Raw genomic sequence first — 14,914 nt, forward strand, 5'->3', positions numbered from 1 at the left:
CTATGTGAATCGTAGCCGTTATAACAGGTACAATGGCTACAATGGATCTAATCCTAGCCGTTAAATCCTATCTATGTTGAATCCTATCCATGTTGAAACTTATATTGAATCATAATTTATCTAATCTCTAATGAGTATAAGGGTTATGTGTCCAATTATTACAAGCTACTCTTTGTTAAGGTTCCTATTGGGCCACGTCATGGCCGCGAGTTGCTGACTCCTCTTCAGATACATCAGTATAAGGACATTGCTGAGATGAAGAATAAGATCTTTGTGGAGGTAGTACGGTGTATGTTGAACAAGAAGACTCTGGCCGATGATTTTTTTTATGAATATTAGATTATTTCTTGAACCTCTATTGAAAGATGTGACACCGTCTGAAGTTTTGGTACCTTCGAAAGCCTAGAGTCAATCGTTTGAGGGTATTTGGATTCATTGCATATACACTCAGTCCTTGAATATGAAAGGGGTATCATAGATAAGAGCATGAAAACTGTAACTTTTTTGCTAAAAGAGCGATAAAGAGTCTACCTCATACAATAAGAGGATAAAGGAGGACCACTACAACATGTCCCTGAAGATAATATTATATACATTGGATCATCTATGCTATTGTTGTCGAATTTGGATGCTGGATAATATTTATATTTGAGAAGAGAGATATTAGACTGAATGAATTTAATTGTATCAATCTGATGAAGCGATATTCATATATCCGGAAAGATATGCAACTACTATGTTGAACAAATTTAATATAATATCATGTAAAACTTGGACTTTCTAAAAATACAAATGAGAAGTTGAGTTTGAATGATGATATTCTCAAGGCGAATGAGCAATTGTGAAGGAGCACGGTGGAAAAGAAGATATATTTGACGAATACAAGACTGGACATTATGAGTATATAGATTATATTTTAGTTTATTATCTCTTCATTTCGGGGCTGTAGGCATAATTAAAATTCAACGCGACGAGAGTTATGGGTTATATTTTGATATCTAACGTAATCTACGATCGATGGGATTTGTAGATTGGGATTTGTTAGGGTACAACGAAGAGAGAAAGGGAAAAAACGGACATTATGGATTACTTGTCGCAGGGTTGTCTCATGAAGCTCCAAGAAGCAAGATGCGGTTGCATTTTTCTCTTCAAAAGCTGAATATTTGACCGCAGAGCGCAAGTCAACATGGTATTTTGCTCGAGTGAGTTCTACGATATTTTCGTATGGTTCGATGAAAAGTTTCAACCTTTTTTTGTACCATATGACAACCATTATGATAGCCAATAGCCCAATTTTCCATCTCAAGGGTTTGCAGGTTGAAAATTTTAACTGCTCCAAGGCTTTGAACACCTCGCGTATGTACAATGAGGTTCTTTCCTCTCCCTCATAGATCATCAAAAAACCAAGAAGGAAGTATCTAAGAATTCAGAAAGAATGAGAGGTTACTCTCTCTCTTTCCTTGTCACAGGTCTCTACCAATCCTTTCTCTTTCGAGCTCTTCATTAAAACGTCGCCCTCACGCCCCATTGAATAAGCCTGGACAGGCTTCCATGCGGAGACCTGGCAACAGTTAAAAGTGATGGTGCAGCGTCTGGTGGACGAGCCGGGGGTCCATCGGGCTGGGTCCCCCCAACGACGTCTCATCAGCAATCATGTTCCTGTCGAAAAGGTGGACATAAGGATTCCAGCATCAACATCGGAGGGAGAGACATACATATATATAGAAAGAGAGAGCGATGGAGATAGATAGAGAAGGAGAGAGATACAGGGACAGAGATGGAGATGGACAAAGAAGATGAGAGACAGGCAAGGAGAGAGATGGAGATAGAGAAAGAAGGTGAGAGAGAGGAAAAAGGGAGAGAGATGGAGAGATAACGAAATAAATAGAGAGATAAAGACAGTACAAAAAAGGGAGAGAGAGATAAAGACATATAGAGAGAGAGAGGGAGTGAGAGAGAGATAGAGAAAGTGAGAAAAAAGGAAAGAGATAAATATATATAGAGAGAGATAGAAAGAGAGATAGAGAAAGTGAGAAAAAAGGAAAGAGATAAATATATATATAGACAGATAGAAAGAGAGATAGAGAAAGTGAGAAAAAAGGAAAGAGATAAATATATATATAGACAGATAGAAAGAGAGATAGAGAAAGTGAGAAAAAAGGAAAGAGATAAATATATATATAGACAGATAGAAAGAGAGATAGAGAAAGTGAGAAAAAAGGAAAGAGATAAATATATATATAGACAGATAGAAAGAGAGATAGAGAAAGTGAGAAAAAAGGAAAGAGATAAATATATATATAGACAGATAGAAAGAGAGATAGAGAAAGTGAGAAAAAAGGAAAGAGATAAATATATATAGAGAGAGATAGAAAGAGAGATAGAGAAAGTGAGAAAAAAGGAAAGAGATAAATATATATATGGAGAGATAGAAAGAGAGATAGAGAAAGTGAGAAAAAAGGAAAGAGATAAATATATATATAGAGAGATAGAAAGAGAGAAAAAAGGAAAGAAACAAAATTATATAGCGAGAGGGAGAGAGAGAGAGAAAGAACGTGAGAAAAAAGGAAAGAGATAATATATATATATATAGAGATAGAGAAAGTGCGAAAAAGGGAGAGAGATTAATATGTATGGAGAGAGAGGGACATAGATAGAGAGATAGAGAAAGTGAGAAAAAAAGAGAGAGATAAAGATATATATAAAGAGACAGAGGGACGGAGATAGAGAAATCTAAAAAGTGAGAAAAATGGAGAGGGATAAAGATATATAGAGAGAGAGAGATAGAGAGATAGAGAAAGTGCTTAAAAGGGAGAGAGATAAATATATATAGAGAGAGAGAGAGTCACATAGAAAGAGAGAGAGAAAGTGAGAAAATGGAGAGAAATAAAAATATAGAGAGAGAGGGGGACAGAGAGAAAGGGAGAGAGACAAAAATATATGTAGAGATAGAGAGATAGAGAAAGTAAGAAAAAGGGAGAGATAAAGATATATAGAGATAGAAAGACAGGACGAGAGAGAGAGAGAGAGAGAGAGAGAGAGAGAAGTTGACTTTGGTGCTTACTCACGCGGGCGGGAGGCCCAGAGGGAGCTGAGGGCTCGGAGACGGCTAAAGTACTCGCCAATGGCTAGGAAGCATCGCACAGCCTGTCTTGTCGTCAAGATCTTCCTCATCTGGTGCAGTGCCTGCTGCCTCAGGTTATCAGCCTGCGATTATCCAAAAAGGAACATCACGGTTCAGCATAGGCTATGAGTACCTCTCCTCGGAGAGAGACAGAGAGTCGTATATAGAGCAATGAGGATTAGGATCGGAGTTTTAAATTGAACGAACACGAAGATAAGAGCAGATTCATAGATTGAGTGAGAGACGAAGAGAGAGACTGAGAGAGGGAGAGATAAATATGATTGCCGAGGAGACGTCGTTTGAATGAGCAAGAAGAATATCTCAATGGGACCGAAAAGTTTTTTCAAAAAAAAGACAAAGCGAATAGATAGATAAACGGATAGAAAAAGAGAGATAGAGAAAGAGGCAGAGAGAGAGAAAGAGAGAGAGAGAGAGAGAGAGAGAGAGAGAGAGAGAGAGAGAGAGAGGAAGGTATCCTCTTGGATTGGCAGGCTGGATACCACGAGAAGTTATCTCCATAGTTTAACGTACTCTGGTGGGTGCAATTCAGGATGTAAGATGAATATCTTCCACGGGACGGAAAAGATAAATAGGATAGTCAGAAAGATATAAAGAGAGACAGAGAGACAGAGAGAAAGAGAGACACAAAAAGAGAGATAGATACTAGATAGATGTAAAGAAATAGAGATAGGCAGAGAGAGAGAAAGAGAGAAAGAAGGAAAGAAAAAGAGGATTACCTGAAGGACGTAGAGCAGAAAGGATAGAATGAGACAACAACAGGGAATGAAAACCTGACGAACGAAGCTTTCGAGGCTGGCGACCTTGCTGAGGGCGACGCTCATCTGGTCCATGTAATTGCCTACGTTGTTGCTGCTGTCACTAAGGGAATCGCTCGCGACCGTATCCGCAAGCGACTGTTGAAGTTGCTCCAGCCCTTGCGAGAGCGCCTCCTCCGCCTGCTGCGACGATTGCTGAAGATTATATATCCCCATAACCTGTTGATCCGTCAACGGGTCCAGCTGCGGCGTCAAGATCTAAACCCAAAAAAACGACGAAACTAGTTAGATTGCATCGAATAATCTCACGAATATCTTATTTTCCATCTCAGATTTCGAGACCTTGATCATATCCGACGGCCTGAACCCGCCGATCCAGAGAAAGCACCGCTCAGCGGGGCTCGTCCACATGCCGGTGATGAGATAGAAGACGTCGGCCTTGGCGGCGGCGCTCTTTATCTGAAACATGTCGTCGTAATGGGCGATACAGTCGTCAACGGCGGCGCGGAGATCGCCGTCGGCAAGGGGACCGAGCAGCGCCGCGCGGAGCTTGGACATGTGTTTCTGCTCTTCGTCGAGCCACCGAGCGTACTCCATTTGGAAAATCGCCGCACCTGAAATAGAATTACGATAATCTCTTCAGTGTTTCTCTGGGATTTTCAACCGCACAGGCGGCGCCGCCGTCAGTTACCTGGGCTGATGTTTCCGCCGGCGCCTCCGGCAAGAAAGAGGCCCTACATGCACCAAAAGTGTTAATTTACCATATAACTTAGATTATAACGATTTTGTTATATTCCTGCGTTTCAACCTGTGAGCGGGCCCTCTGGAGTTCTTGTTCTATCTGTGAAAGCTTTATTCTGCTCGACTCGAGCTGTTGCACATAAGCCTGCGCGCGAGAAACGATGGATATGGACCATGGAGACGAGGAATGTTGGCGTAGTAGAAAGATAAATGGTTGGATATATGATAGATACATTCCATAAAATACATAGAAAGAAAGAAAGGAAGACAAACTGGACTGATGGAGAGAGAGATATGACTTACTTTCTTTCTCAGACGGCTCTTTCTCGCCGCTTCTCTGTTTTGCGCTAGTCGTCTGAGTGTCTGTAGAGAAAGAGCTAATGAGTTCTTCAACGACGACGACGACGACATTTGCATGTTGCTAGTTGCGACATGCAGAGTTGACCGAGTGGTCGTCCTCAGTAACACGTGCCACCTCGGTTAAGGAACCCTAAGTCTGAATTAGCTGTAGAGATAGAGAGAGAAAGAGGGAGAAAGACAGAGAGAGAGAAACAAAGAGAGAGAAGAAAGATAGAGAAAGCGAAATAGAGAAAGAGAGAGAGACAAAGATAGAGAAAGAGAGAGATCGAGATTCGAGAAAGAAATAAAAAGAGAAAGCGAGAGAGAAAGACAAAGAGAAAGAGATTGACAAAGAGAGAGAAAGAGAGAAAGAGAAAGAGGGAGATATAGATAGAGAAAGCGAGAGAGCAAGAGAGACAGAAAGATAGAGAGAATGAGAGTGAGAAGGAGAGATAGAGAAAGATAGAGAGAATGAGAGTGAGAAGGAGAGATAGAGAAAGATAGAGAGAATGAGAGTGAGAAGGAGAGATAGAGAAAGATAGAGAGAATGAGAGTGAGAAGGAGAGATAGAGAAAGATAGAGAGAATGAGAGTGAGAAAGAGAGATAGAGAAAGATAGAGAGAATGAAAGTGAGAAAAAGAGATAGAGAAAGATAGAGAGAATGAGAGATAGAGAAAGATAGAGAGAATGAGAGTGAGAAAGAGAGATAGAGAAAGATAGAGAGAATGAAAGTGAGAAAAAGAGATAGAGAAAGATAGAGAGAGTGAGAGTGAGAGAGATAGAGCGACAGAGAGAAAGATAGAGCAAGAGATAGAGAAAGATAGAGCGAATGAGAGTGAGAGGGAGCGAGCGATAGAGAGAAAGATAGAGCGAGATATAGAGAAAGGGAGAGAGAGAGAGAGAAAGATAGAGCGAATGAGAGTGAGAGAGAGAGCGATAGAGAGAAAGATAGAGCGAGATATAGAGAAAGGGAGCGAGAGAGAGAGAAAGATAGAGCGAATGAGAGTGAGAGAGAGCGAGAGCGATACAGAGAAAGATAGAGCGAGAGATAAAGGGAGAGAGAGAGAGAGAGAGAGAGAGATAGAGCGAGTGAGAGTGAGAGAGAAAGAGAGAGAGAGAGAGAGAGAGAGAAAAAAAAGAGATAGAGATAGAGAGAGAGAGAGAAAAAGAGAGAGAAAGAGAGATATAGAGAAAGAGAGAGATACAGAGAGATAGAGAAAGAGAGAAAGATAAGAGTGAGTGAGAGAGATTAAGAAAGAGGGGGAGAGAGAATGAACGACCGATAGAGGAAGAGGGAGAGAGAGAATGAGAAACCGATAGAGAAAGAGGGAGAGAGAAAGCTAGAGAGAGAGAGACCTTTGCATCGAGCGGCCTCCCGTCTTTGTCTGCGAACTTCCGCTGCTCGATTAAGAATAAACAGTGGATTAGAAAAGTAGAGAAGGCCGGAAGCAAGCAGTCAAATCTCTCTTTCACTGTTTCTCTCTCGTATTACTTTTAGGTAAATGACGCCCAAGGGACAAGCAACTAGACATAGAATAACAAAACCCAAGAGGAATAATCTCGCTGGATGGCTAGACGTCAACTGAAGGAAACCAATAAAGCATGGCAGAAACAGATAGGAGACTTCAGTGATCATGACACTCTGAAAAAAAACAAAGAAGATTGGCAATTCCTTCCAGCCTACGGGCTCCTAGGTCATCAAGGTAAGGTATATACTCTTTTTTTATATCTTTCTACGCGGCAAAAGGGATTTAGACTTTGTTGGAACAGGGACTAATGGCTCTGAGATTCAGCTATGGGTGGATGGGAAATGATAGGGCAGCTGGACAAGACAGGAAGTCGTAGAAATCATGACCAAGCGGGGAAAACCCGTCTTTTCTCGGAATTTGTGTTGACTATGCTCTGTAGCAGAAGGGGTTCGAGTCTGATCGATCAGAGACAGAACACTGTGAGTTCTTCTTTGGAGCAAGGGACAGACAAGGGCCACAAGGCCAGGAAGTTGAAGAGACAGCTGCAAGGATCAGTCGTCATGATGACCGGGAACTGTAACATCTATCTATCTTTTCCGGGATTTGAGTCCACGGAAGAAGATTCACGAGCCCACCCCTTCCGTTCTAGAGAGAGAAACTCCCGTTGCTAACCTTCTCTTGCGTTCTCGGCGAGTGGCCGCCGTTGACCGCTGCCATCCCAGGGAGGTCCTCTGTCACCACCGCCATGCCCGGGGGCTGGCCAGAAGAGGAAGATCTCCTTTCGGGCGAGCTCGACCCCGGTCGGCCCGACCCTGAATCGGTGCTCTCTGCCGACTGCGAGTTCCCCTGCCAGAAGAAAGGAGAGAGATGTAAAGATAGATTGTAAGATAGGACCATAGATGGAGAGAGATAGATATATTACTTGGTATGTCGATAGATGCAGAAAATAGAGAAAGATTGATAAATAGATAGAGAGAGAGATATATAAGGAAGATAGATAGACAGAGATAGAGATCGAGATAGATTTGTTGATAAATATATGGATAGGTTGGTGGATATGTGGAAGGGGCATAGATATAGACACATAGACAGATCGATGTAGAGAGAGACATAGGTAGAGAGAGAAAGATAGTCCGATTGATAGATGTGGAGAGAGATATTGACAGATTGATAGATAGATGGAGAGAAAGAGAGAGATAAATATTAACTGATAGGTAGATGTAGAGAGAGATAAAGAGAGATCTGTAAGTAGGTAGATACATGGAGAGAAAGAGAGATAAAGATAGATCGATAGATATATGGAGAGAGAGAGATGTGTAGAGAGAGAGAGAGATAAACATAGACCGATATATAGGTTGATGGAGAGAGGGAGAGGGTAAGTGAGAGAGGAGATAGCGATCATCAATTTAATCCTCTCTCTTGCACTGGGCACTGTAATACTGACAAATGGAGAGGGAGAAGAAGAGTCAAAAAAGTCCGAGGCCATACCCTGGGGGGCTGTTGAAGGTTCATCGGCCATGAGGGGAAGATCTCCAGCGTGGGGGGAGGCCTGCTGGCGGGGGAAAAGGCTGCGACAAGCAACAGATGCAGAAGATCATGTAGAAAGCTGGTGCGCGATCGAAAGCAAGAGTAAGACCAAAGAGTCGGTTTCAAAAGGGAACTTATTCCCTTCCGTCGAGGAACGGGGGTGAGAAAGATCAAGGACGGCAGGGGAGGAGATGGAAGGAAAGTATGAACCCTCTCGTACCCAAAACGGAAAACCTTCCACTTTGGGATTGATCACGCTGTCCAAGCGCTCTTCTCTTATGATTTTTTCTCCTCTCCTGGTGCAACACCACTCGACCCGATAGGCTAGAGAGAGAGAGAGAGAAGCTTACGCCGTCTGCCGACTTCAGTTTTGAGAGAGGGAGCTCGTTGCATGAGAGCTTCTTCCAGTTCTCCGAAATAGGTAGATCCTTGTTGATTACTAGAGAGAGAAAATAAATTAGTTTTCGCGTGATGCGACTCTGAAAGTGAATGAAAAGGGAAGCCATTGGTTCGGCGTTCTGCGAGAGAGAGAGGAGAAAGAAGGGTTTCCTGATTGAAGAACATAATTTTTTTCTTGGATAGCAAAAACTATTTGCGCATTAAAGAAAGCGTGTAAGCGTAAGAGAAGGGAAATTCTGTTAAAAGAAGGAAATTTGAGAAGAAAGAGATGTGGAAACGCTCATGAAAACTTTGTGAATCAGAGTATCAGATAACGATGACGATAGTGCGGAAAATTGAGAAGAAGAAGATGAAGAAGCTGAGAGGAAGATTACAAGAAATTCGCTGCAGAAGGCATGGCGTGAACTCCATAGCCAAGCGCTTGATTAGAAGGCCCCGATTCCGACAGCCCCGTCTCGATGTTCCTCACACTTCCCATATGCGGCGCTCCAGATTATATCATCGCCTGAGAAACTACTGAAACAAAAGGCTTCAACGCCCCGTTTCAGCCGGCCGATAAAAAACTCGAGAAGAAGAAGGCGGAGAAGATGATGAAGAGGGAGAGGGAGAAGAAGTACCCAAGAGTTGCACGAGCGTCGCTGCTGCCAGTTCTTCAACGGCTGGAGACTTCTACTGGGTAATAGGTATCCCCGCTTCTCCCGATGGTAATAAATCAACAGCTCGTTTCCGGTCCTTGTCACGCAGAAGATCTTACTGAGGGTCTCCCTGCTATATGCCAGAGCTCACAGAGAGAGAAGATACTAAGAGAACGAAAGAGAGATATAGAAAGAAAGAGAACGAGGATAGAGAATGATAGAGAGAACAAGAGAGAGAGATATAGAGAGAAAGAGAGAAAAAGAAAGATAGAGAATGAGAGAGAATAAGAGGGAAAGAGATAGAAAGATAGTATGAGAAAGAGGGAGTTAGAGAGAGAGAGAGAGAGAGAGAGAGAGAACCAATTACTCCGACTCCACTCTTGAAACCACACACCAGTCCCCCTTTCCAATTGGCTCGTGGGATGGGTCTGCAGGGGCTTTTGAAGTACACAACAAACCCAGCTTCCGAGACGAACGGACAAACCCAAATAAGACAGAGGATGAGAGAGAGAGAGATGTTAGACCTGAGAAAGAGAAACAGATGTATAGTTACCAAAAATAAAGCAAACGTTATGGTTGGGAATCAACTCCTCAATAGTCATGCCCACTTCTTTAATTTTCGATATCCGATGAAAAGACAATCTTCAGGGTCCAGAAACTCTTCTTCTTCCTACTCCTAAAATTCCATTCCCAACATCAAACCCTAAAACCCGCTCGGTTTTTTAATGCCCGGCTCTTCCCAGCGCGTCTTCTTCAATCTTCGTTGATGTGTCGACGTCCTCGCTTTGTGAAACTCCCACAGGCCACAACCAGGTCTCCTGAAAGTAGGTAAAATATCGTTTTCCCTGGTCCTTCTATCTTTCTTTGTCGTACAAGTCGCTCTCTGTTCTATAGGCTTAGCGCCTTATCTTTCCCTCGACGTATTCCTTCTCTGTCAGCAGTCGTCTACCGACCTGGTCGCCAAACTTGTGTCCCGAGGATTGACAGTTTAAAGCGAACGACTGTCTGTGGACGAACACCTCGCTACTATCGTGAGTTGACTTTAGATCTGAATTTAAAGCTTCCAATCAAATTTAGCGTTATCCCATTCAAGCCATAAATCCCAGGAGAGCGAGAGAGAGAGAGGCGTTAAAACAGAATGAATCCAATAAGACAGAGAGAGAGAGAGAGAGACAGAGAGACAGAGAGGCAGAGACAGAAAGAGAGAGATATTGGAAGCGAGTAAGAGAGCTACTAGAACTGGATGAACCCATCAAGAGCGAGAGACAGATGTTAGAACCCAATAAACGCAACAAGAGAGAGAGAGAGAGAGTTAATGATGATATGATGATGGTGGTCTATTCCTATTTGAGCTCTGTCAAGTCATTGTTCTCTCCTGGTTCGAGACGGCAATAAAAAGTCAATGAGACCGCCTGGTGTAATTAGGGTTTCTGGCTGGTCTTCTCTGTGCGCAGCGCCCCCGAGAGATAAACCCTAAAGAAAAAGTCGCACCTTTTTAATCCATCATACTCTCAGATAGATGGGGGGAATATGAAGCAGCGGCCACTGCGCAGGGTCTTTCAGCCTCGCTAACCTTGCCAGAAGAGAGAGAACAGGCTAGGTCCACGTGGCAACCTGTCCTCATTTGACGTCCACTTGCATAGAATCAATGATATATTTCATCACGCTTCATATGTCAGTGAAAATAGACTTGAGGGGTCAGCGCATTGACCTCATCCAGCCGTTGGGTTGAAATTAGTCAACTGTAGATATTAACTCATTCATTGGGTGGAACTGAAGTTGACTTTTTAAATGAACCTCGTTGTCAATTGGGATGGTCTGATGTTAGTTAAGGACTGCACTGAACTGCCTTCCATTCAGTCATCCGTTGACCCATCAACTGCCATCCATTCTATCATCAGACCCAACAGAATGGATGATAGAAATGACGGAAATGACTTCCTCTAAAGCTGGGACGTGTGATGGGATGGTGACATGATGAAAGTTCCATCACATCACCGTCCGTCGCGTATTGTCATCCGTCCCGTCACCTCCCGGATGTTCCGTTCCCTACTGATGACTAATGATGGAAATGACTTTGTCAAGAGATCCATTCATGGTCTCGATGGAGGATGTACTGAACATGGAATGTGCATTCGGATTCGTCCTCCAATTCTAATTGTCAAAGTAAAATACCGATATTTTGGAAAATCTCACACCAAGGCCCCCTCATGAGGTCTTTTTTCAGGGAATGTGCATTTTGATAGTTGACTTGATAGAAGTCAACGACATACCAGCCATCCACTCTTCTAAGATGTGTAAGGTCAATTACCTTATGAACGTTGAAGATCTTTATATTGGAAAATCTTACACCAAGACACCCTCAGGAGGTCTACTTTCAGGGAATTTGAATTCTGGCAGTTGACTTTACAGCAGTCAATGACATAAAACAGACTTTTCCTTGCAAAACCCCAAACGTTGACTTTCTAAAGATATGTATGTCAACGGGCTGTCAACGGTCAACGAGGGAGGGGAGAAAAATCAAGGGTTCAAGCGGAGATACCCTCCTTGGGAATCTTGTTTCCGGGGAATGCATTCCGGGAAATGTCGACGAGGGCCTTGAAGCTGTAGGGCTCGTGCATGGACAACTCAGAGAGAACTTTGCGGTTGAGCTGGACGTTCTCCTTCATCAGGCCGTGCATGAAGGTGCTGTAATTTACCTGTAAAATGAACAAACCAAATTCAGAAAGTTGGAATAACTTTCAAAAATCTCAGACCAGATGGAAGACAAAGAATAAGGGCAGGTAAGATACTACACTTTTATTATCAGGTTGATTTCAGCTGATTCATACAGTTTATGAAACATATTTTTTTCAGAAGGGTTTGTCAAAAAGAGACATTTTTTCGGTTGTAGGAACTAAAAACACAAAAAAATTGAACTAAAGGCGCAAAAAAAAATTAACTGACATTAAAAAATTCAAATTACAGAAAATGTGGAAAATAAAGAAATCTCAGTTGCCAAATTCAGTGGAGGAACCTGACCCAGATCAGCAAGCGGGGTATTATCATTATTTATTGAGAACTGATGTTGATCACAACAAATAGTTATTCTAGAGGATTTCTTTGAAAATGTGCTGAATCTAGTTGAGTTACATTGAAAAAAAGCCTCGTCTTGATTTGAACATAGTTGCCATCGACCAATAAATGCACTAAATGAGCAAAGATAGAGCTTTCTTGAGAGTCTATACTTTTTCTCAACTACTGATGCAATTTAGGCCGCTATAACCAGCGCTGATCAAATGTTCTACATCAAAATTGCTCCTTGGACAGAGAGTAGCGAGACAAATCAATGGATCGCACGGTTTGAAATATTGTAGGCTCTTTGTCCTTGCTTAGCATAACAATGAATCCTTTGCATGTAATGTAGCAAACTTGTCCTCGACTATTTCGGACACCCGCCGGACTACAAACTTATTCGATTAAAACTGATTAAAAACTAGCATGACAACTGTTTCTCAATAATTAGATATGTAGGACTGATAAGGATCAAATTCAGAAGTAAAGAAGAAAAAAGAAATGATATCAAACTACCAACAAAGGAAAATCTAGAATAGAAACCGACGGCAAAGTGTGACACTGAAAGGTGGGAGAATATGAGAAACGTGATAAATCCATCCACTGTTCGCGTGCTGAATGCACTGGCCTACATTGTGGAGAGAGAACAATTGTATGATCTAATTTAAGCTGAAAAGGATAATTAAACGGAAAACCCTCTAAAAGGTTAAAAAAAAGTAAACAAAGAAATTCTACACATAATTCCCAAAACCAGAGGGAATTATCAGGAGGAAAAAAAATGGAAAAAAACAAAATTCTACAAGTGGGTTCGTCGGAGAGGGAGAAGCATTCTTACACCATGGAGGCGCGTGCCGGCGTTGATGCGCTCGATCCAGAGAGATCGCATGTCGCGCTTCTTGTTTCGGCGATCACGGTACGAATACTGAAGCGCCTTCTCAACTCTTTCCCTTGCGATCCGGATGCAGTTCTTCGCGCGCCCACGGAAACCCTTGGCCAACTTGAAAATCTTGTCTTTGTTCATCTTTCCCTCTTCGCAGATCTCTTCGCAGCAAAAACCCTATTCAAGCGAGCAAGAGGCTTTTATCAAACTCACTCTCCAAAGTTGAAACAAGGCTTTTGTTTACTCAATTGGGCCGTGTAAAGGCCCAAAAAGAGGGCGTCTTGTGTGAAACAGAAAGAAAGTTGTTAAACAAGTTACAGACGGAGGGAACAACAGCAAATTAGGTAGATTTTTAGTTTTTATATTCGTGTCTGGTCAATAAACTTACATTAGTCTGTATTTCATTCAGATAGTTCTCCAAAGAGTGATCAGAATCCTAATTCAGATGGCAATAACATGTATTTATACTGTACATTAATTATAAAATATGAATAATAGTTACACATCTTCTATTGTCGACATAAATAATTTCTTTTCTCAAATATTTAAGAATAATGTTAGAGCTTGATATCATTATTGTTCTGGTTTTTGTGGATCCTGAAACTAAATTGACCTTTTGTCTTGATACGCGATTGTTAGATGTAAGAAAAAATAACATGCTTAGATAGAATAATATACGTGAAAGATATAGAATAAAGATAGATGCATGGACATTATTTCTTGTGTTTTTCAAGCTTCTTGATTTGATAAGGCTAAGGATACTCAACGGGGTTTGAACTAGGTTTGAAGATATATATTTAGGTTTGCAGATTACTAAACACTAAGTAAAAGTAGTAAATGTATATATTTATACACACACTTAATTATATAATCCAAATAATGTGATTAGGGATGAGAGTTGAAGAAAATATTTATACAAGGTTAGTAATCTGCAAACCTAGAGCCCCTGTCTTAGAATTTCCCTATGAAATGTCCATGCTACCGATATAATCCCTATAAATGGTAGAAAAAAAATGAAAATGTGTCATATAGTCTTGGAACTTCCCATCTTACCTCTATCACAAGGCCTTACAAAGCAATTTATACCAGGCTTACTCCCTTTTCATTGCCACCAAGACTTTTCTTGAATGGGTCAGTACACAATAATATATCCATGTCAGGTCCCTTTAATCTTGTCTCCCACATCATGGTATTTTTTCAAAAAAATAATTTGTAATTAAAATAGTGACTATGATAATCCGGCCAGCTTCTTTTATTTTTCTGTGGACATCAACCAATTACATATATTTGATGTTGACCATTTTTATAATATTCATAAACTTCAATTATATTTGCTTCTTCATGTACCCAGTTTTAGAATCAAGGTATATACTATAAGATAAACCTTCTAGTATAGTCACAATGACAATTCAAAATTTATTATATATCAGATTTTTCAAATTCAATATTACTTTTCGGAAATTTTATTATCCCTATGAATAACTTTCTCAAAGTATATCTCTAGCTGAATGTCAAATTACCCCTATCTTTATTCAAGTTTATACTTCACATTATCCATCAATTCTTTAGACTCCTCTAAATGTTTACAGGTATTTTTGTCATACTATGACCTTATCTCAATCCACCACTATCTCAGTTTATAATCATATCAGTCCTCCAATATCTCAATAACAATATCATCTATCTTAATGTATCTCTCAATCCACTTGATTTAATCTCGTCTACTTTTCTAAATTTCCTTCACTATATACAAGTTTCAAATATCAGTTCAATGCATTTAAATTATTTACCTGTTCTTCATGTCTCGATTCTAAATATTCTACTAATTAATTAAAAATATTAAATATAAATTCATCAAATTAAATGAATAATATTATAATTAAAATTCACTCCTTATTCTTATTTCTCTAAATGTATTCCTTAAACTCAATATTAGAGTCCAGATCATCATGATTGCAAATATCAAAAAC

The 14,914-nt window shown here is 40.9% G+C and overlaps 2 protein-coding genes across 13 annotated transcripts; both read right to left on the reverse strand.

The window, feature by feature from the left end:
- Positions 1-1,238: 1,238 nt before the first annotated feature.
- LOC144705523 (transcription factor TGA2-like) lies at positions 1,239-9,969 on the reverse strand. 12 transcript variants are annotated; one of them, XM_078578254.1, is made up of 15 exons: positions 9,599-9,969; positions 9,378-9,472; positions 8,993-9,140; positions 8,750-8,891; positions 8,327-8,415; positions 7,938-8,017; positions 7,122-7,295; positions 6,337-6,378; positions 4,945-5,004; positions 4,709-4,786; positions 4,592-4,634; positions 4,243-4,514; positions 3,862-4,158; positions 3,065-3,207; positions 1,239-1,659 (listed from the first exon to the last, which is right to left on the reverse strand). In XM_078578254.1, exons 4-15 carry the CDS (start codon positions 8,851-8,853, stop codon positions 1,572-1,574), a joined length of 1,470 nt encoding a protein of 489 aa, XP_078434380.1. In that variant the 5' UTR covers positions 8,854-8,891; positions 8,993-9,140; positions 9,378-9,472; positions 9,599-9,969; the 3' UTR covers positions 1,239-1,571. The 12 variants fall into 12 exon arrangements, with proteins under 12 accessions (XP_078434380.1, XP_078434377.1, XP_078434376.1 ...); XM_078578251.1 differs by having other exon boundaries at positions 8,993-9,143; positions 9,371-9,472; XM_078578250.1 differs by having other exon boundaries at positions 9,564-9,969.
- A 1,353-nt stretch (positions 9,970-11,322) lies between these two features.
- Positions 11,323-13,135, reverse strand: LOC144705525 (Ribosomal protein L20). The gene is made up of 2 exons (XM_078578262.1): positions 12,900-13,135; positions 11,323-11,709 (listed from the first exon to the last, which is right to left on the reverse strand). The coding sequence occupies exons 1-2, from the start codon at positions 13,083-13,085 to the stop codon at positions 11,539-11,541; spliced, it is 357 nt and encodes a 118-aa protein (XP_078434388.1). The 5' UTR covers positions 13,086-13,135; the 3' UTR covers positions 11,323-11,538.
- Positions 13,136-14,914: the final 1,779 nt, after the last annotated feature.

The sequence above is a fragment of the Wolffia australiana genome, chromosome 7 (assembly GCF_029677425.1).
Source record: "Wolffia australiana isolate 7733 chromosome 7, ASM2967742v1".
Taxonomy (NCBI): domain Eukaryota; kingdom Viridiplantae; phylum Streptophyta; class Magnoliopsida; order Alismatales; family Araceae; genus Wolffia; species Wolffia australiana.

Excerpts from the sequence above, each read along its gene's own strand:
- LOC144705523 (XM_078578254.1), bottom strand. The coding sequence starts at position 8,853 with ATGGGAAGTGTGAGGAACATCGAGACGGGGCTGTCGGAATCGGGGCCT. Across the intron at positions 6,379-7,121 it reads CGCCGAGAACGCAAGAGAAG|CGGAAGTTCGCAGACAAAGA; the intron begins GTTAGCAACGGG and ends TTAATCGAGCAG. Across the intron at positions 4,635-4,708 it reads TCCAGAGGGCCCGCTCACAG|GGCCTCTTTCTTGCCGGAGG; the intron begins GTTGAAACGCAG and ends TGGTGCATGTAG.
- LOC144705525 (XM_078578262.1), bottom strand. The coding sequence starts at position 13,085 with ATGAACAAAGACAAGATTTTCAAGTTGGCCAAGGGTTTCCGTGGGCGC. Across the intron at positions 11,710-12,899 it reads CCGGCACGCGCCTCCATGGT|GTAAATTACAGCACCTTCAT; the intron begins GTAAGAATGCTT and ends TTCATTTTACAG.